Source organism: Triturus cristatus, chromosome 5_2, assembly GCF_964204655.1.
Source record: "Triturus cristatus chromosome 5_2, aTriCri1.1, whole genome shotgun sequence".
Classification (NCBI taxonomy): Eukaryota; Metazoa; Chordata; class Amphibia; order Caudata; family Salamandridae; genus Triturus; species Triturus cristatus.
Genome location: NC_140588.1, coordinates 337262750 through 337285063, shown reverse-complemented (window position 1 = coordinate 337285063; position 22314 = coordinate 337262750). Strand labels below are relative to the sequence as shown.

At 42.4% G+C, this 22314-nt stretch overlaps 1 protein-coding gene across 3 annotated transcripts in view; it reads right to left on the bottom strand.

The window, feature by feature from the left end:
* Positions 1-3015: 3015 nt before the first annotated feature.
* Positions 3016-22314, bottom strand: part of RANBP9 (RAN binding protein 9) — a 635256-nt gene continuing 615957 nt past the window's right edge. For all 3 annotated transcript variants that reach the window (XM_085607104.1, XM_085607103.1, XM_085607102.1), the window contains 3 exons: positions 12262-12413; positions 5138-5249; positions 3016-4169 (listed from right to left, as the gene is read on the bottom strand). In XM_085607104.1, the coding sequence (XP_085463230.1) occupies positions 4039-4169; positions 5138-5249; positions 12262-12413 (395 nt within the window). In that variant the 3' untranslated portion in view covers positions 3016-4038. The remainder of the gene's footprint in view (positions 4170-5137; positions 5250-12261; positions 12414-22314) is intronic.

Sequence of the window (22314 nt, the reverse complement as noted above, 5' to 3'; positions counted from 1 at the left end):
TGGAAAAGGTTGGTAAGGATAATTTTAGGGTTTAGGAGTGGGTAGTGGTGAAGGGTGGTATGGGTAAATTCAGAGTTTAGGGGTGGGTACTGGTAAGGGTAATTTTAGGGTTTAGGGATGGGTAGTGGTAAAGGTTGGTAAGGATAATTTTAGGGTTTAGGAATGGGCAGTGGTAAAGGCAATTTTAGGGTTTAGGGGTGGGTAGTGGAAAGACAGGTTTGTAGTAAAATGTAAAAAGAAAAAAGGGGGGTTACGCCCAATAAAATAAAAGTGTGTGTGTGTGGTGTGTGCGTGTGTGTATATATATATATATATATATATATATCACCCTAAATATACTTACCATTAATGCGTAGTAAAGGAATCTGCATGGTAAAGTCATTCACGCCACATCACCCACTAAACATTCATAGAGACATGAGGCAGATGTGACATGGAGATATTGTTTACTGCAGGCTCTACCGCCAGCAGTCTAGAACATGTATTATTTTCTATAGGGTTCCTAATAATCCAGTTCATGTGGGGTTTATTAAGAAGAAAATGGGTGTTCGAAAAAAAACAATACATGGTCTTCCTTACAGGACGGGTCCAAAGCAAACTAGGAAAGATAGATTTTTATTTTGTTTTTCTTACAAAAAGTACATGTAGCTGTCTGTTCATTGTGAGAGAAGCAAACGTTATGAAAACAAAACAATATGCAGACCCCTAGTCAAGCAGCAAATAGACCACGGATGTTTGTTGGCATGCTATAAAGATAACAGTATGCTCTTGACGGGCTAATTGACCTACAAATCTTAGCAGTTTTTAAAACACAACAGCTTCTGGCATCCCAATGGAAGCAATGCTGTGGCAGCTAGTGACTCTATACTGGGTTGCCCCCCAGACCATCAATTAAAATGATTCAATACAAAAGGATCTTAAACATTATCCCTAGTAGGTTTTGTTCATTAACCTCTTGTTCCTTGGCAGCTAGTGTAGCACACCCTGAAAAAGGAAACCATTAAACAAAACCTACACTTTCAATCATAAAAGTGCGTCTCAAAAACAGGCAAAACCAAAATAGCTTCTAGTAAAAGTGACTGCAGAATTCACAAAACGTCTTACAGAAGCCATAGAGAGAACGGTGGATTGGGGGAATGCAAGGAGAGACCGCTTTAAAATATGCACTCTCATTAAGTGCTTCACAACAAACGAAAAAAAGTTCTCAAAAAGTGAACAGTCATGGAAGAATAAAAGGAGCCAATCAGGAAGGTGGGAAAAAGGCTACGCTTCATGGGAGGGACTTACTCAAGCTAGACAGCCTTAAAAAAATAAAGCCAGCTAACAGAAAGCATGTAAATATGAGTGACGAAAAGCAAAGCCAATGGCAAGCAATTCCAGGTCAGCCTCCAGCATGCCCCTAATATGTCTCTGCAACCAGACGGCTGTGCTGTATGGTAGGCTTCAGCCTATAAAGCTATGAGAATGTGTTCAACTCAACCACAATCACCAGTTTAGATTCAAACTGGCCAGAAACACCAAAACTGCACTTACCAACATGTGAGAGAAAAGCTACTTCTCTCCGTGGATGAAGACTACAAAACAGTCTTGATTCTCCTAGATTTGTCACACTGCATCAAATCATTCCACATTAGCCACAGCCAAAAAGTCAGTTGAATATTCTACTGCCCTAATCCCATTCTTCAAAGATATATCCCTTCTCGTGGCCCACATTCATCCTTTGGCAGACCTCCTTGAGCAGCACCAGTCAAACTTCAAAAACTTCGTCCTTGAAAATGGGCTGTAGAATCCAACAAACACTTACATGTATCTGGGCCCATGTTCCACTGTTTAATGAATGGAAATCTTGATTTCAATGAGCAATTGCTCACCTGGCCAACAGTCTGCAGAACAGCCACACAACCCCACCAAAAAGGAGGAACTTGGGAATTCTCTTTAACACCAACTTTGCCATTGCTATACTACATCAACGTTGTGACAAACATTGTGAACATTCAGCTCTCGCTTCTCCTAAAATGTCTCCCACTACTCAAAACTGAACAACGAATTGAGTAAACTAGATGCATCATCTAAAGTATCAACTACTGTAAATTCATTTACTTTCATCTCCCCACAAAATGTATTGCCATGCACTACAAAATCTAGCAGCGAGTATGTATTGTATCACCTTTTCAATAGTTATGTTAAAAGTTAGGAAAGCATCATCCGGCGATGGTTATCTGGTATGCACATCATCTCTATATATTGGGGTTATCTTTGCTAAAGTGAAGACAACACTGTGTCCCTTTGTATCTTCCCCATATGAAAGGTTAGCCATATGCCACACTATACAGATGTTAAACCCTTGTACTTAGATCTGCTGCCATTCCCCTTTAATATACTGTATAAGTAAGAATTTATAGGTTGTACACCTCATTTCCTTTCATCAATTGGTGGCACTGCTCTCAATACTATAACTTCACTCTATCTGAAACGTTGAGATGTTAACACCTTAAAAGAGCAAAATTGTGAATGTCGATTGTTTATCTGACTTGTCATGTGATGAAGGTGAGGGAAATAAGTTATATGTTATTTCACAAAATTATTTTTTCAGTGTCTGAGGCACCACAAACTCTTATTTTGATCTGTTGTGGATACAACATCCAGTGTTTCAGAATTTGTAAAATATTGTCTTATAGCCTTGTATAATGTGCAGACCAGACTTTATTGTGATCCCTAGGTAAACACAGAGTTGAGCTATCCAATGTAATGGCCAATCTAGGGAGAATGTCAAGGAAGTACTTTAATGTCGTAAAATACCCAAATGGACTAAATATCTGAAAATAAGGATTTTCACATAACTTGAAATGAGGTACTTACTCTAGAACACAAAGCTGCAACAAAAGAACAACAAAACTGTATTATGCTTGGAACCTTGACGCAACCAATAACATGACACCAAGGAAACATTTATGCTCTTCATAATAAACAATATCTAAGGACAATGGGGATAACAAACTTTTCATCAGGCTTCAGTGCCGCTAGAAGTAAATCTTTAATGGCTGGTTAATTATGGTATCATTACATTTTTATTGCAATATAGTACTCATTGAAGCACTTTTAAAAATGCAAGGTGTACAAAGATTAAATTAAGACACTGTAAATTGACTAAATATTTGGTTTTTATATAAATAAAGGTCATAAATCACACATTGTGTTGACATGTAATACTGTTATAATACAACAGTCAAACTGACAGGTACAACAGACGTAGTCTGCTGTTTAACAGGAAACAATAGTTGAAAAGACCATGTTAAAAACATAACTAGTGTGAATGACAGGTATGGGGATTGTAAGTAGCAATGAACGTTGTCACTCAGCTCCTGAGTAGTTCAAGTTTTACAGTACACATTAGAAAAAAAAGATTTCTTCCCAGCAACAATACATATCCAAATTGTCAGATGTTTTGTTTATACGGGTATGCAAATTACACTGACTGAACAATGTAATAATGATAGGATGGAAACTTGTCCAGCTTGAAGTTTACGTCACCCACATGCTAACAGAACACTTACACACACTTTTTATATACCACTTCCAGATCATGGAAGGGTTGTTTTGCTTGGTTTTTGTACTGTTTTTGTTTCCTGCAAGACTACAAGGTATCTTTTGGTTGTTTCAGTAATTTAGTTCACCTCTTCTACTAATAACAATGTTCAGAGGGAAATGGTTTCAAATATTCAGATCATAAAGGCAGTTTATTTCCATTCATATGTGCTAAATTCAGAAAACAAATTCCTTCTTTTGCCGCAATAACAATTTGCATTACTTTCTAAGTATCGAACAATTCCTCCTATCACTGGAAAGGTGGAAAATCATTTGCATCATGCTGTAAACTAGGAAGCAGTAGTAAAGTGACTGCAAAGACCTGTCAACCCCAGTACATAACAAATAATTAAAATAAAAAAAAATCCAAATTCCAATCAGCAGAGCTGGTCTACGTGTTCAATCTCTGTACTGAAAATCCAATGCCACAAGCTGAGCTTTCTGGATGCATAGCTAGTGCAGATAGTCTTCTACTGTGGCAAAAGCACAGGAACCACTGCCTGATCGGGCCATCAGTCCAAGACATTGTGTGGCTTGTCCCATTGCCAGGGCAAGAGGAGGCTGCTTTGGCAGATTGTGGGTCTCTGCAAAAAATTATAAAGAAAAACACAAACATCCGTTACACAGTGGTGTGCATAAAACTATGAAAAACGCATTTATGGGAAGACAATCACTATACTTAGTTATTGTACTTATTGAAATTGCCTAACATGTCCAAAGGATTAACTGACTTCGGAACCATTTAATAGGAGTGTGGCCCTCCCTTTGACGAAGCCAAAAATATCATACAAATGGAGGAGTAAGCGTAGGCACTAATCAAAGTACAGGTGCTGTAAAACTGTAGTGCGCACTTAAAGCAGAAGGCATAAAGTGCTGTTAAAGGATAAGACGGATCCAAAGTAGGAAAATATTAAGTAGTCCATTTTGGAAACTGAATTCCAACATATAATAATGTCAGAAAGATATGGTTTGGACTACATTGTAACCTGGACAGACTGCATAATGTGAGACGCCAACTTAGAAAATACTATTTCGCAATACGGTCCCCAGCAGAAAACACTGTCGCAATATTTATATACAATTATACCATTAATCAACTTGTAACTAACGAACAGCAGTACCAAGTACTTTACCGGAACCTTTGAAAAACAAAGTTCTTGCTGCTTGAAAAAGATGCTTCATATTTGGTATACTTTTCGGCAAAATAACTTTCAGCTAAATATTTTATGACATCAGCTGTACTAAAGGCAAATGAAAGTACACTGTGAAGTTTAAGACACGTAGTAAAATAACTTTTAGCTGCAGCAACCAGAAAAAAAGTCTTTGAGGGAAGGTCACTGGAATTAAAGAGAGACTTATCCATAGGGACGTTAGATGTGATTGAAGCAGCGTGTGCAAAGAATATGTACTATTAGAAAGTGTTTAATGTTTTCTTGTAGGTAATAGTTTTCCTGAGCAAATAATATTTTACCACTGGAAATGTGTGTCCTATAGATCAATCAACAGCAAGAAAATCAGTATGATGGGCAGCAAAGTACACTGGGCAACTTACCTAGTATTGCACTATTCAGTGTTGAGCAAACAGGTTCTCTCTGTATTGCATCAAGCTGGAATCCAACTGGGCTGTTCCAAGGATCAGAGTACGCAAGTAAACTGAATGCATCCTATTTGGCAGAGATTTGAGAACAAAGGGAAGGAGGCAAGAGGGGGAAAATGTAAAATGTTAAGGATCTTAAATATTTCAGATTTGACTTAAAAGTCTTTAATATACATACATAGCATTGGGCTGAAACAAACATCAATTACGGTTCAGAAAACTAAGCATAGATCCTAAATGTATGTAACTACCATATAGTGACATGCGTAAATTGCAAGTAACACTTAGGGCATACATATACCTGGGGCTTTCATAAATGTTTGAAACAACTGTAAATATAGGCAATACAGAGGGATACACCTGTGCATTATAGATTTATCTATGAATTGAGCTAAAAGGAGAATGATGGCTCAGGACCTCAGATAGCACTTAAAAAGTAGTCACTACTCAAGTTTTCAGGCTGATTTAAATGAGAAATATATGCAGTGTTGTAGACGGAACCTGAAACACACACCTTGACCACACTCCCTAACCACTCCTCCTTTGATATACTGAAGGCCAGAAGCTATTTCTCTCTGGTCACAGCAAAGTATGTAAATATAACAACAGGTCACTACAGCTGCCAAAGCGCAAGTTAAAACTGATAGATCTGTTTTCCTCAGCATGAGCTTTTAATGCACATAGAATGCACATTAGCTTTTAATGCACATAGACCTGACCTTTAAGTTTACATTCAAGAAAATGCTTGTTAATCTTGATACAGCATTAAATGAGTGGAAATTGGACACAAGCCACGGCTGTGAATGGAGTCTCTTCACCAAACCGTGCATTTTTGGTAAAAAACAATGGCATGAAACTTATGGCCAGATTGTTTCGGATGAACCTAGACAGCGTGCATGCGCTGCTCTGCAAGGCATGGTGGACTTTGGCCACGCCCATTGCTTGTAATTGGTTCCTTGTAGTGCCCATCGTAAAATCTTGCTTTTCTATGTTCCCTTTGCTGTGTTTGCCCCACCTTTTGGTTGTTTGTTTCCGCCCTGGCGACTGACCCAGTTACATGAATCAGCTCACTTTTGACCACCTATGCACGTTTGCCGTACTACTTTTTGTTTTGCCTCAGCTCGCATGCCTTCTCTCCACCACCTCCCACGTGTTATTGCCTTTCATGCTTGTGTCGGCACCCGTTGCCGGCCAGTGCACATCTGCGGGACTAACGAGGGGAAAGAGTAACCCGTGCCACCTGTTTCTTTGAATTGCTCTCATCCAGTTTGCAACCTTGTACACATTTATTGCCATTGCCAGCTTCTTCTAACATGGCGGTGGATGGATGTTTTGAAAGGGATCTGCATTACGGTAAATGGTGTGCTGTATGTGCTTGGAGCATAAAGCACTCTGCACCTTTGTTCCACAGTCGTTTTCCTTTTCACGCACATTGGTCTTTGAAACCTTGTAAGGGTATAGCAATGCCCACTAAACGTCTGCAGCCCCTCTCCTCCCCTTTGGAATCTATTTCTCGGTCTTTGTTTCTCCCATGCGGTCTGTCCCGCGTGGCACTTTATGGGCATAATACAACTCACAGGAACCACTGAAGGCCAGCAGTAGCGAGAGCCATGGGGACATATTGCCACAAACTACCCATCCCCCCCCCCCCCCCCCCCCCCCACCCTACCCGAGCACACAAGCTGCAGTATGGTCCTTCTTGTACTCTGCTGGATCGGGGCTGCAACACGCATGCTTTTCACCCAACCAATTTCAGGGACTTTAATTGTAGTCCAATACCGCAATGGCTGCCCCTGCCTGTTTCGCTTTCCTGATGCGGTTTACATCCCCATGCCCTCCCTCGTTGCTGCTTCACTCATCCTCCCGGGTGTCCATTCTCCCCCCCACCCCCTAGTCATTGCTTGTTTTGATAGGTCTAATTTAATCCAGAACAGTTTCAGTGCAAGTGTCTGTTACCTGGCTCTTGCCAGCAGGGTAACAGTTCCTCAATGCAGGCGAACAGCATCTTGGCAGTCCGGAAAGGAAAGTGAGGAGCTGGAATCGCTACTTGTGAATTATAAAAACAAGGAAGGGCCATATGGGATGAGCAGAATACAACGTGTCCTTGCCAATGCCTGTCCAAGACCGTTCATTCAGTTAAGTCACTGATTCAATTTTTTTAAAGGACAGACCTGCGAATCTCTGAATAACGAATGGTTTTACAATTGTGAGCACGTTCATAAGGCCCTTAACATCCGAACAAGAACATTTAAAAGGCACACACAGATCTTTATATTTTTGTTTTGCTCGGACTCGTGGGTTTCCCATATTTAATTCATAAACAGGTCTGTCCTCATTCAGATGAGATGAACTTCACAGAGAGATTATGTTCTGGAGTGAATGATAGCACTGCCTGAGATCCAGTGTTTGGCGGGTTTGATCCTTTGACTGCTGCTTGTGGTGTATTTGCAAAGCCGTGGGGTCCCTGCAGAGGTCCTTACCATTTATTATACATTATCACATGGTATCTTTCAAGATTGTAGTATGGGCCATCTTCCTGTGAGGTTGCCAGCATTATCTCTTCAGAGGAAAAAGCTGCCACAAACTGTGCTGAAGCAGACCTTACTTAACTCTACTTGCCTTATAAGTATATCATAGGTCAAAGGTTTGTGTTTTCCTCCCTACTTACAACCTTCACTCCCACATCAGATAGCCTCCTTCGGAGTTCACGAGGTGACTGACCATCTCAATGTTATGCTACACACTGTTGTGATATAAAGCGCTATATTAAGCCATGCCATACTATAATTTGATATTTGATTTTCAAGTCACCAACAACGCCAGCAAGCTGGACTCATGGCATAAGGGCACATGAAGGTATAGGAGGGGTGGCATTGCATGGTTTTATAACTTTATGACTCGTATTTTTTCACTTTAAAAATTTCTTCCATATCAGGAGCAAAAGCTCAACCTCTGCTTCATCATTTTTTCTTTTCCTGCTCTCTGATCCCTGGTTTGCATCAACTCGCGACCTTCCGGCTTTTTTCCCCCAGTGCTGCACTACCAACTGCTTTTCCTTCTGCCCACTCCAGCCCTGCCTACTTCTCCCCGAACGCCTTCCCTGTCATGCTCCTACTTAAATTCAGCTGCAGCGCTAACCACCCATTGAGACACTACCTGGGCCTGCCTGTCCCACTTACCTGTGCCAAGTACTCTATGACTTGCAGACGCAGCTACAATATTGTTGGCGACCCCCGGCCTTGTGCACCTGCTTCCTGCCTCCATCTGAAATGTCTGTTTTACTCTCTCTAACTTCCTGTGACCAGTTTTCTGTGACTCTTTGCTCTCTATATTTGCTCTACTTTTTGTTGGGCTCTGTGACTGCTTTCCCAACACTTTTTTTATTATAACTTTTCAATATGCTGCACAGAAGCCACAATGCTCTACAACATAGCTTAAAGACATTGGCAAAGCCAATAGCTCTGCTAAAACTTATAAGGTTCCCAAAGGCGAGAGACAGAGACCTATTGGCTATGCTAATGCTTGTTTTTTTCATGTTGAGGTCGTGCATCGTCCCTCTTATGTGGAATAAATGGCTGTGTAAGGGCAGAGATGCTCCTATAATACTAATCTTACATATAGCACAGCTACAGTTATATTCACCAATTAGTGGCCACAGGCACAAAGCTATTTTGCACGGGCAAACACTGCGATTCATAAAATCAGAGTTTATTACTGCGAAATTGCCTTTTGCTATGCATTAAACTAATTTTGCTAGTTACAAAAGTATTTCCAACTTGCATAATGGGCTTACCGACACATTCTGAATGGGAACTACATGGGGCATGAAAGAGGCCTTCCCTCCCAATTGTGAATGGGGCTCATGTATCAGTAGTTTGCGTGACAGACCTACCAGTACATCTAGACAAGATAAATTATTTTCCAACCCCAAGATTAGGCAAACAGAATACAAAACATATATATGGATGGTAATGACCGGATAACAGTAGACTGCATAAAAAAGAACTTGGAAGTTAGGGTTTATTAGAGTATTATGACAATATTAACAATCATTGTGTAAGGTGAGACAAAATCAAAGTCATCATCTTTGGACTAAAGTTCAAGCAGCAGTCATGATTTTTTGGGAGTAAGCAGTTGAAACAAAAAATATAAATTATTTGGGAGTATGAACTCCTACAACGTAAGCAGCAAATTCCAACAAGCACAAGCAAAACCAATAGGTCTGGCCCTGGCAAGCATATGCACCAAACATTAAAATAAGTAAGCATGCTGCCACTTAAATATGGCCACTGTATGCTCGCAATAAGAAAATACATGTAAAAAACAATAACTTATGCAGCTGTTTTACTAGTGGTGTTATTTTAACAGTCCTTTCAGTTGTGCCATGCATTTTACTATTATTTTTTTTTGAAGGAGACCAGAATGAATTACCACCTAAACAAGTCCTCAATTTGGGAGCAGCTAAGCTACAAAGTTAGTTTCGCTTGAAAAACAATAGGACGGCGTGGCAGCTAATTGATTTGAAGGGTAGACTTAAAAAAACAATCGACCACAGAAAGTGAACATTGTGATATCTACAATCTAAAACGAACTAATATTTTAATGAGCTTAACAATATTGCCATTACTGAAGTTAGTGACAAGTTGGTACCCTAACTGCTTTATGGGGTTTTGCCCTATTGGTATCAATTAAAAAGATTCTAAGATCGGGTACAGAGTAAATACATTAAAACTATATTCCGTTTTAGTCAATACATTTGGAATACCTCTGGAACTGGGTTTTCCCTGAATATCCCTGTTGGCAGATGAAGCCTTTGTCGTGTATAAAGCAAATAGAACCAATGGCAAATCTTTGAAGAGACTCCGTCTACGAGACAGAGAGCTAATGGAAATAAGCTCCACTGGCAAACATTTGATCACTTCTTAGAGGAATGAAGCATTTGCAAACATACGGCCCAGATGGAAATATATTGGTATGATCATGTTAGTCTTACAGAATAAAAGTGTGCCATCTACGGTGGCAAATCATTTAATGATTCATGCACAAACCAATCTATGAATCCCACTTGGCCAGAACAAAAGGGGTGTTTCTGCACATCCATTCTCAAAAACTTAACAATCGGTTTTAGGTTTTAATGGAGCAGGTACAAATTATTCTTACTGTAGAATTCTTAGATTTAACTAATAAAATCTTCACATCTAATGGTTAAAGATCTGCGGATTGAATAGAAAAAATGGCTAACTAATATATTTTTCTGCCCTTGAAAAAATACAGGCCTGAGTTGTGTTATATGCCGCCGAAATGAAAGATGTGTGTTCGCACCTGACATTTTGAACTGAAATGCAACCTGGCTAGATAGGACAGTATGAGAGCGGTACAAAATGGGCAAACTAAACAAGGAAAGAAGGAATAAATCACTTTGTTAGGCTGTAATAAACTAATACAAATAATGATTTCATTTGGAAGATTCGAGATAAGATACATTCTTAGTGAGCAACAGACAGGTTTTTTTGATCGATAAGGCCTGAGATGGCACTTTACAGATTTTTGGAATAACTGAATCACGTTATTCTTCAAAATAATTATTTTAAAATAAGTGGCTGTCTCAGTGAGGAACAGTGTTTGAGTTCTCTGCATTGACAGTTCTTGACACTGTGCCAGAGGAAATGTGTGCTCTTTGTAATAAAGTAATTGAGAATAGTAACTCAGTTTGGTGGAATTAGATTCAGAAGTATATTTTCTGAATTTTTTTTTTTTTTACATTCCAATAGTTTGTATTGCCGTTTGCAAGTCAAATCTGACCTGACGAGACGATTTGGACTACTATTTTTTTTAAAAAGATTTCTGAAATAGCTTTCTCTCAATGTAATGCCAAATGTCAAAAAATGTCTCAAGGGTACTGCCAAATATGTAGCACCGGTTTTCTTAAAATTGACTTAATGAAGTTTCAGGTTATTATAAAAATGGGTTGATATATTTAGAGTCAAGTAATACTCTTTTAAGGTAAGCTAAGCACACCTGAGAGATCATATTTACCTTTTGTGAATTATAAACAGTTAAACGATTAACCAATATATTTGTGACAGTTTAAAAGAATACTATTGAAAACAATATTTACATCCTGCCTGGATAACTAGGAGTGAGAAAAAAAATATTTTTTATTTAACTATAGTGCACCATACTAAAGAAGGAGAGACGTGATAGTGTGAATTTAAAAACAGTAAGACACAGTTTTAACACTTGATTTATGGCCATCTTTTCCATCGGTCAGCAGGGTGTTCAGCATGGATCCAAGTCGGCCGGATCTATTCCAGACTTTAAGGACAAATACAGACAACATAAATTAATCCCTCGAAGACTGTTATTACATTTATTTTGTGTGCGGTCATTCTCAATATCTGCTATTGATCCAACATTGATGGACCTATTTTGGTCACCCCTGTATTCGAACGTAAGTTTACTTTTAAGCTCAGGCACAACAATCCATATACCAGGCAAAAACACAGCCAAGAAACAAAACATGGGCAGCACAATTTGCTCTCAAACTACTATGATGAATTCCAACAACCACTGGAGAAAGCCGATGATCTGTGATCATGGTCGATTTTAAGGCTTTGGTTGAAAAGATAACATACAACAGAAAAAAACTAAAACCTGGTCAAAACCTGTAATAACACTAGACTGCAGCAAGATAGTAGGTGCGGAATGGTCAGTTTGGAGTTTCTCAAATCTTTTTTGACAAGGCGCTGCTCTGTCATAGGTAAATTAGATAGACTACGCTGCAAGAACTTTATAAATATACATATGTATAGTGAAAAAATGGGCATTAACTATTTGAATGAACAAAGCTATTCTGCGACTCTGAGGCCCTTATCCACCTCTTTGAAAGCTGCGGTAGCAGAGGTATTTGGGCTATCCTGCACCAATACCACAATACACCTCTCTGAATTAAATCTGCACTGATCTCATCAATCCACAGAGGACACAGTGACCATTTTATGGCCATTCTGGTTTATTGAATGGCATTAATCAGAAGCAGTGCAAATATCTCATTAACGTATCAAGAAACATTTAAGTACCTTTAGCATTTTTTTATTGGCAGAGTTTTTGCCACACTCTTTTCTTAGCTGTTCACTCATGGCTTGCAGCTCTCTTCCATAGTGGATCATTCTTTCGATCGCCGCTTGGCTTCCTCCACAAAGCTGGCGTCTCAACTGGCTTGAGTCTACTTCTGCAAAAGTAAGATTTTTTTTATCAGTAAGAAAACTTTTAGTAAAAAGTAAAACGCTGTGATGCATTGGCAACACAATGTCCCCAAAACAATGATCTACCCTACGGTGGGAAATAACTTTTTGCTTAAAACTTAAGTTCCAAAATTTCCAGAAGTCACATAATATAAACTAGCAATATGTTGAGAATAAATATCACTTTATTTATTTTCTTTTTGTTTTTAAAAGCAACTAATCACCATTTGTAGATATAGCCTTTTAGAAAAAACATTTTATTGGGTACATGACTTGCAACAGTAACATTTGCAGAAATAAAACTTACATATGGCACATCTATGCTCCATTTGACATCATTTCCATCTACAGGTATGCATTTTGTCACAGAATTACATTTGGTGAGTTAGTTTGTCTACGGCATTCTGGTTTATTAATTATCTTCTAGTGAGGGCCCTGTAGATGGTAGGGTACAATTGCCTCCCCTGAATGTGTTCCATTTTCCCCACTTCTTGGGGCACCCTCTGTGAATATATGCAGCCTTTTCAGCCACCATGGCAATATCCACATCATTACACCATTCTCTAGGGGTTGGAGTAGTTTGTGCCCCCGATGTCTGGCAATATTTCGTTTGGCTATCATCATGCCTAGCGTTGCCCAGGCTTGAGCTGTGCGATTTAGGTCTGTTGCTTTACATACATTTAGGAGACATCGTTTAGGCTCCGGTGGTACAGGAGCCTCACCAACTTGTGCGATCGTGCTCATAATTGTTTCCCAGTATGTCATGATTTCTGGGCATTCCCATATCGTGTGATAGAATGTGCCTACTTCGCCACATTGCCGCAAGCAGAGTTGGCTATCAGACTTTCCCATCTTGCATAAGGTCACCCTAGTGAAATAAGTCCTGTGGAGCACTTTAAGCTGTATTAAGTGTAACTTCGAGGATATCGCAACTTCCCGCGGGGATTCTAGCACCTCCTGCCAGTCAGTATCATCTACTTCCCCAACATTGGACCAACATTTTTCCCGGAGCGATTGTGTTGGGTCTTGCTGGTTGTTAATAATTTTACCATATGTTAGGGATATGGCTTTCTTATCCATGTATTCCGTTAGGAGTCTATCCTCCAATGGACAGGCCTCCAGAAGGACAGTGTCAGGCGGGATCACCGTTTAAAGTAAATGCTTGACCTGCAGATAGCGGAACATCTCAGTAGGTGCCATCTCACACTGGTCTTGTAGTTGAGTAAATGTAATAACTTTCTTTGTGATCCCAAAGTCACCCACCCTTGATATTCCTATTGCGTCCCATTGTTTAAATCCTTTGGTATTACCAAGTTTGCTCAGTCTACCGGTCTCCCAAAGTGGGGTTGATTGTGTTATCTTATTTTCCCAACCTAATTTTCTCAGTACGGCGTACCATATTTGGACTGTATATGCAGAAGGTCCCAGGAGATCTGTTTTTGTTGTAGAGTGCCCGGTTGATTCCTCTCATTCCTAGGACATAGCTATCTAATCGGTAAGCAGGGTCTGGCTGGGGGGAGTGGAGCCATTGATTGATTAAGACTAGCTGGGAGTCCCAATAGTATGTCTGGACGTTTGGGAATGCAATGCCACCGTCGTCGTACCAGCTTTTAACCAATTTAGCCATGGCTATCCTTGCCGGCTTTCCACCCCAGAGTAGACTATTCACTTCCGTCTCTATTGCTCTAAAGTATGATGCAGGAACCCAGAATGTAAGCCGTAAATGATTCTGGGGAGTGCCATCATTTTGAAGAGTGCCGCTCTTCCTAGCAGGGTGAAGGGTAAGGATTGCCAGTGTTTGGCATCTTGACACAATCTTTTCAGGGGGTCTAGAAGATTGCTGGTCATAAAGGCGTCTGGTGCATTGTGGATCCCCAGGTATTTGAAGCAGTCTGCTATTACCTTCACCTCCTTTAGGCAACACTGGTGGGGGGCAATTTAGGACATATAGTGCCGATTTACTCCAATTAATGGTGTATCCAGAGTATCTTCGGTATGTTTCACATATATTTAAAAGTCTGTGTAACAAGCATTTTGGGAATGCCATGTATAGCAGAATGTAATCTGCATATAAGGATATGCGATTCTACCATCCCTCTGTCCAGCGAGCCCTCGGATAATTGGGTCTTTTCTTATCCAGGCTGCTAGTGGTTCTAGCACAAGGGCAAAAAGGAGTGGTGATAGGAGACAGCCCTGCCTCGTTCCGCACCCCAGGAGGAATTAGTTAGAGATATGTCCGTTTGCTACTACATGTGCAAGTGGTTTAGTGTACAGCAGCCGTACCCAGGTGTAGACATAGTCTTGCCCATCTTTATACCAGGGAGTAATGGCACTCATTGCAGTATGGCAAAAAAGAAAAGAGTTCTATCAAATACTTTGGTACTTGTACTCCATCCAACAATGGTGAGCACCTTTGCTCGCAGTGCTTTGCCCCACCTCCCATCTAACAATAGTGCTGATCTATCAGCTCCCAGCTGCAAGATGGCATTCTTTGCTGCTTCCGACTGGTGGTGGTGTATGCACTTACCTCGGATTCCAATCAGAACCTCAGGAAAATGCTAATTTGTGGAGGGACTGGGAATCCTGCCTTCACTTCCTATGATGTGAGAGACCAGAGAACACTCAGCTTGCCCTTCCTTTATCCTCCCCAAATGTTCTATGCACAGATCAACTCCGCAGATCGGAAGTAATCAAATGGCCAGATAAAAGCATGGTCCAATTTACCAGCATTGGAGTAAAATGAACAAATTGGACATACATAAAAAGCACTTGTGGATGCAGGGTCACTTGTGATTGAGTAGCTAGAGATTGAAATAACACAAAAATGCAATGACCGGTACAATCAAAACTGCAAATGCAAATCAGCAGTTGCAAAAAAAAGTCGAGTAGTGCAAAACACATGGAAAAGAAATTAAAATGTAATGTCTGGGAGGCAGTTAATCGGAACCTTGCGGTGATGGAGGCAGTCCATAAGAGGGCAGTGAAGATAGAAAGCAATTGAAATGACATGAAGCTTTTCCTCAGGCAATTTACTGAAATGCAGTCTTCTGAAGGATAAATGAGCAGAATGAGACTTTTGCGATCTTCACACTGCACTTAAGTGAGATAAACATGAGACTAGAATTGATGCCAACTTTGACACAATGTTGATACTATTTGACTGTTCAAATTACAGGCTGATTAACATTGTAAAAAGAGCTAGGAATTCTTCATCCAGAAATACAATGATTCTTAATTACCAAGTAAAAATTCTGTAGATATATAAATAATTTATCCATAACATACAGTATTTTAAAACAGACATACTGTTGTTGCACTTGAAGAGAAAACACGTAAAAGTTTTGGAGCTCTTACGAGCATCGTTCCCTAGTAGCAACTTTGTTTGTGGAAGGTTGAAGTGTACAGTTTAGGAAGAAATAGACTATTAAGGCTATGTCACACTTCTGCAATTTTAAAAACACAAAAGGACTAGATGCATTTGAATTAATGTTGACTTATACTGTGTAAACGGACAAATCGTTCTGACTACCCTTCCACCTTTTCACACCCTGGATTTTTATAAATGGTTAACAATGCCAGACCCCGTTCAGGGGGACAACAGGGCAGTCAGGGGGCTTCATGTTATCAACTACGGAGCTTGAGGTTGTTTGCCACTGGTGTCCTGTGTCTGCCCTACTATGGCCCTGCAAACTGCTGCAAGTGCAACACTTTAAACACCTGATTCTCAAGAAAGCAATCATAGGATTTTCAGAGAGATAGCATGGGTGATTAGAGGACTAATGCTGCAGTTTAGCATGGCAGGCACTCATCTTCAGTAGCTTCGTCCTCCTAGGCTTGATGCAGATGGGCGCTCAGCCACGGCTTTCGCAGCCTCCGTTAAGTTATTTAGTAGGTGTGAGTCTTTGCACTTGCGGCCTCTGGCCTAACCAGAACTTCTGTGACAAAAGATTTTCCATTCGTGCATTGGGCAGCTTCAACACTGGTCTTTGGGGTACACAGCAGGATGCGGGACAGCATGCTGATGTTTTGGTCCTGTTCACAACAAGAACTGCTCAGGAGTCCAGTGGACTCCACAACACAAGTCACTCCTGGCTTTGTACCTCTCAGTAAGCTTCTTCTGGGTGTTCCTCATTCCAGAAACACACTGGGCTTCTCATCCTAGGCAGTTTCTCTTCCTGTAAGGCCATGTACCCTTTTCACCTCTCTAGGCAGACCAGTTTCTAGGTGATGCACAGAATCTCGACTTCTTCAGCAAGAACTGAAGACTTAATGTGATGCCCCCTTACCTCCGGAAGACTGGTTGTCATGCAGACATCATCCTTAGTCACACAGCAGTACTCAAGTACTTTGCAGAAAACTCATTACCTTGGTCATGAAGATGGTTTGGAACCCACTGTTATACTCATTTTCCTGACAGGGATTACAAAATTGTTGTCTAAGAATCTAGAATGGTTTGGGTTGGATCTCTTTCAAATGTAATTTTCTAGCTGTAGCTCAGATCAACAAGTTGCTTACCTTTGGTAACACTCTTTCTGGTGGAGGATACACTATCTCCCTGCTGATTCCTCAACTTAGAATTCTCCCAGGGCACCAAACTTGATCAGGAAAGTGTCCAAGAGCAATGCTACTGTGCACCACCTCCATACCACCCCAAAAACGACTAAGCGGAGACGCATATGAGCGCCAACCCTACATCAGTTTCAGGATTCTCTCTTACACCACTCTCTAACGCAGAAAGTGAACAACTGGTAGCAATAGTGTGCAGTTTACTAATTTGGGACCTTTTCAGATGTTAAAAAAAGAGAGACCACTCCACAGAACAGGGAAGTGGGAAGGCAGTGGGGAATCTATGGTTAGAGTATCCACCACAAAGAGTGTTACCGAAGGAAAGTAACTCATTCTTCTGATGGATACTTCTAACCGAAGATTCCACACCTTACAATGGATACCAAAGCAGTATCTCCCAAGGTAGAAGGTGTGGAGTGGACTCAGATCAAAACGTTTTGCAATATGAGTAGGAGTAATGTCCTTCCCGCCAGGCACATGTTGCAGCCTAGCAGATATTAAGGACAGGCACTCCAAGTGGTAACCGTCTTAGCCCTGGTAGAATGAGCAGTCAGACATTCCAGCAGCTGCTTCTTGGCCTCCGCATAGAAGACCTAAATGTCGATATCAGCTATGCATAGCAGATCTTATCCCACAGCTCAACAGGGTCCTCTTTTGCACAGCCTTCCCCTTCTTTGCCCCAGAGAACCCCACAAAAAGCTGATCATCCACAAAGTGTTCGCCGGTATGATGAATAAAAAAAAAGCATAATCCCCTTTTGGGGACAGCCGATGAAGACTCTCCTTTTCCGAGGGATGAGGAGGGACAAAGAACATAGAAAGGGTCATAGACTGTCTAACATGAAAAGGAGTCACAGCTTTAGTAATGAAGGGTGTCCATGCTCTCAACAACAGTTTGTCTGAAAAAAAAAGTGGTGTAGGGAGAATGCACTAAATGCCGGAGGCTCACTCGCACATTGAGCTCAAGTAATCACAATGAGGAAGATGGTCTTCAAAGTCTAGAGAATCAGCACTTAGCTATGCATCAGCTCGAAAGGAAGACACGTGTGTCAAGCCTTTTATAAACCTCGTCATAACGGGTGCTAAGTACAGATGGTTGGTCCTGCAGAAGCAAAAAATGGCTGAGAAATAACCCTTAACAGGGCCCATAGCAAGACCAGGGTGGGCCAAAGACCAAACAAAGAAAATAACATCCGACGGCTTGGTTTGTAAAGGGTCAATCCTTAAGTCACCATACCAAGCTATAAACTTGTCCCACCATCAGGCACACATGGACTTCGTTGGAGGACATCTGGCGGCGAGGAGGACAGCCACCACTTCAGACAACAGATCCTAAGCAGGCAACTGCTGCCACTCAATGCATGAAGGTGTTGACCGATTAGATTTGGGTGGAAGATCCTGCCCAGGAGGTGCTGACGAAGTGTCAGTCTGCTCGGAAGCTCAGAGTACCGCACTCTCCAGGCCCAATCCAGAATGAATAGAATGACTTGGGCTTGGTCGTTCCTTATCTTACCAGAACGTGGGGCTTGAGCGGCAGATGGATGGAATCTCCTAGCAAGCATTCTCATGGAAAGTCCACCATGCAATACATTTGACACTGCACCCTCTTGACAGTGCTAAAACGAACTAGCCAGGGTGCTCCTCACAGGCAGAGATGCCCTGCACATCTTGGGATGTAGGTTCCACTCATTGTCTTCTAGATGCCATCTGCTGAGCTTGCCCACTTGGTATTTAAAGGTCCTACGCTAGGTGGTTCATGATCAAGAAGATGCCTGGATGCTCAAACCAAATCCAGAGGCACCGAGCCTCTTGGCACAGGGTTCAGAGCTCTACTCTGCCCTGCTCGTTGCAATAACACATTGCGCTGGTGTTGTCCGTGAGAACCTGCACCCACCAGCCTCCCCTCGATGGATGGTAGAAAAGCCTTCAAAGCCAAGCAATTAGCTCATAACTCCAACAATTTGATATTGAGTCAGCATACATTAGAGGCCTGAGTCCTTTAATCCCCAACTCTCCCAAGAAGTGAGGGGCCTGCCACTGGTTCACTGCGGTTGAGAAGCCATTATTGCAGATTGTGTGCAGTTCCCTTCAATATTTCCTTCAATTTCCTTGGTACTGGGACCACTGAAACCTTAGATTCCATCGCATAGCCTGAATATGCAAAATGGCATAGCTGACAAAGAGGATGCAGGTGGCTAAAAGGTCAAGAAGCTTCAGAGCTTTCATGGGTTACCAAGACCACGAAATATCATGATGACAGCCCAAATGTCGTGGTCTAGTTGTAATGGAGGAAACGCCCTGAACGGCACAGTGTCCAGGACAGCCCCAATGAAAAGTAACTTCTGTGTAGAAGTTAGATGCAACTTCTGCTTGTTGATTGTGAACCCAAACGATATCAGGAGGTTTGCAGTCCTTGGGGGTGGCCTATGACTGACTGTTGTGAACACACCCTAAACAGTCAGTCATCAAGGTAGGGAAAACTGGTATCCATGATGTCCGAAGAAGGGCAGTGAGCACTACCGTCACTTTCAAGAACAATCAAGGGCCACTAGTGATGGAAAAGGGGAGCATGTCAAAATAAAAATTACCTAGGCCTGCCTTGAAGCGCAATTAACGTCCTGTGGGACTGCAGGAGGGGTTTATGAAAATACAGGTCTTGCTGGTTCAAGGAAACCATCCAGGTGCTCGGGTCCATGGCAGACAGAATTTAAGCCAGCACTCGAATTTTGAATTTGTCCTTCCTCTGTAAGGCATTCAAATGTTGAAGGTCTAAAATGGACCAAAGGCCCTCATTCTTCTTCAGCACAAGGAAATAGCAAAAGTAGCAACCGTCCCCTATTTCCGAGTCGGGAACCTTCTTGGTAGCTCCTTTGGAAAGTAAAACGTGTTGCCCTGAGATTAAAATGGATGAGGTGGAAGAGTAGAAAGTAAGGGCAGGACATAGCCATGCAAATTGATTTAAAAGATCCCATTTGTAAGACGTGCTGAACCGCCACCCTGGGAGGGTAATCCTGGATTCTGCCTCTCACATGGTGGTTGTGTGCCACTTACAGCAAGCTAAAGCAGGTTGTTGGCTTTTGTCACAGGAGAAAAGGACTGGGACGACTGATGCCCTTGTAGGCCTGGACGTTGCCTGCCAGATCCAGTGGCTGGGGAGACTGAAGTTGCCTGTTTGCCAGCCCTCAAGAGTAGCCTCTGAATTTCCTCAGCAGGTGAGGAAACCTTTTGAAAGGGGTCAAAAGACCCAAGGGGCATGCCATGTCTATACATTCCTTGAAATATTCCAAATCAGAATCTACTTTTTCGCCTATCAGTCCTGAGCCAACAAAAGTCATATCCATAAAAGACGTCTGTACATCTCCAGAAAATACTTGGGAGTGGATGACCACGGAGCACCAGATCGGTCCCAACCACCCTTCCCAATCAGTAAGATCAAGGCCATTACAGATCGAGTACTTGGTTGCATCTTGACCATCATGTATTTCAGCCAGTAAAGCCCGAAGGTGTTTCAAGGCTGGTGGCTAGATCTTGCTGGCCACATCCCAGAGGGCATGCGTATACTGGTCCAATAAGCAGACTGCACTGACCCATCGCAAGACTAGGCTAGCCTAAGTGAACTTTTGTTTTGCTAACACCTGAATCCTCCTGAACTCTCGATTTTGGAGGAATAATGGGATTGGAGACTTGAACAGGATTCTCTGGAGTAGGATGCTTAGTGAGAATACCAGGGTCTCCTGGCGCTGGTCTGACACACCAGCCTATTTACCAGTGAGCAAAAACAGGACTTTGGCCAGGTACTTATTAAAGTGTTCGATAGCAAGGACTGCCATTGTGAGGGTGGCGTGTTTCCTGTTTGCTTACGTCTGTGATTCCTGGACGGAAAGAGGAGCGGTCAGGAGCAAGGCAGGCAAGCAGAGCCAGGGATCTTCGTCAGCCGACTGCAGAGGGCGACCGAGAAGAAAGGGAGGTGAGAGGATGAAAGAGCTGGCGGATGCTGGCAAGTCTGAGCGTGCCCTGATGCTAGCCCTCCAGCATTTCACCAGCATCTGGCCCAGCCTGGCTCAACATTCATTCCCCCTCGCTCCCCTCCTGCAGTAGAAGGAAGCAGAATGTTCAGCGCTCTCAAGGAGTGAGTGCGGCAGCCATAGCTGGCCACCGCGAAGTCAGTGGCAAGGCCCTGTGGAAGCGCCCCTGTTAGATCCGGGTGCAGCTGGCAGACAGGCTGGTGTGCCCCGCTCACATGGTTACAATAAAGACACTTCCAAGGAAGAACCACAATAGCTCTTATCCCGTTAACCCCTCCACAACAATAACAGACATCTCCCGTGCTCAGTTCCTTAGTCCCCGACAGCCGGCAAAAGGAAGTAGGCACCAGCCATACAACTCCTGACCCAGTGACCGCCCAAAAGTCTTGGGAGCTCCGGCAAGACCAACGTGTGGGTAAGGACCCAGGGTACGGCAGTGGGTAGCACACACAAGCAAGCGCCAGACAGTCAGTGCGAACTTCCTAATCCAGAGCCGGTTGGACCAATCAGTAAGCGCCCCTGGAGTAGTAGGCAGTCGGCTGAGTCCACCCAGATCAACGGACCCACCCAATCACTCTCCCCGGACGACACACAACAGGACAACAGTCTATTGGCTACAGACCGTAGTCAACATCCTGTTCGGACTTTCTTTTTACTGCCAGAACTTGCACAAGTTAGCACACTCTTAATTGTAGCATGTACAAAAGTTGGTTACTCAGTCAAAATCAGCCACCTATGGGAACGAGGGGAAAGATCACCCATCCCAGGAGCCTCCCAAAACTGCCCTGAGCGCCTGGAAGATAGGCCAGGCCCACGTACCACCACACTTAAAAATCTCAGGAAGTCCCCAAAGCAGGCTGCATCACTAACTTCTTGTAATCCTGGCCTCTAAAAAGCACCGCCCCTCCTGCACAGGCTGTGTCACCTCCAAGCCTCTCAAGCAGAAAAGTGGGGGCTCCCTTCCCTGGCAACCTTCCTTCGAGTACGTCACCGGCTTCGCATGGCCAGGGCTCTACAGTAGGGAAACGTAGATTTTATTCCTGTCCTGGGCGGCGTCTCTTGCCCTAGTCCACCCACTCGCGGTTTATTGCACAACATTTGCAGCAAAGACTTTGAGACCCCGGTTTTTCCGGGACTGAAACTACTTGCCACGGAAGGCACTACGACAAAACAAGTGCAGCAGGTAAGGCTCTAGTAGTTACTGCTCAAATTAACCACCCACAATCACCTTCTCCTCAGAACTCTACCCAGGTCACAGCTCCAGACCAACCTGAAGCCTCCTTGAAAAGGAGGGGCCA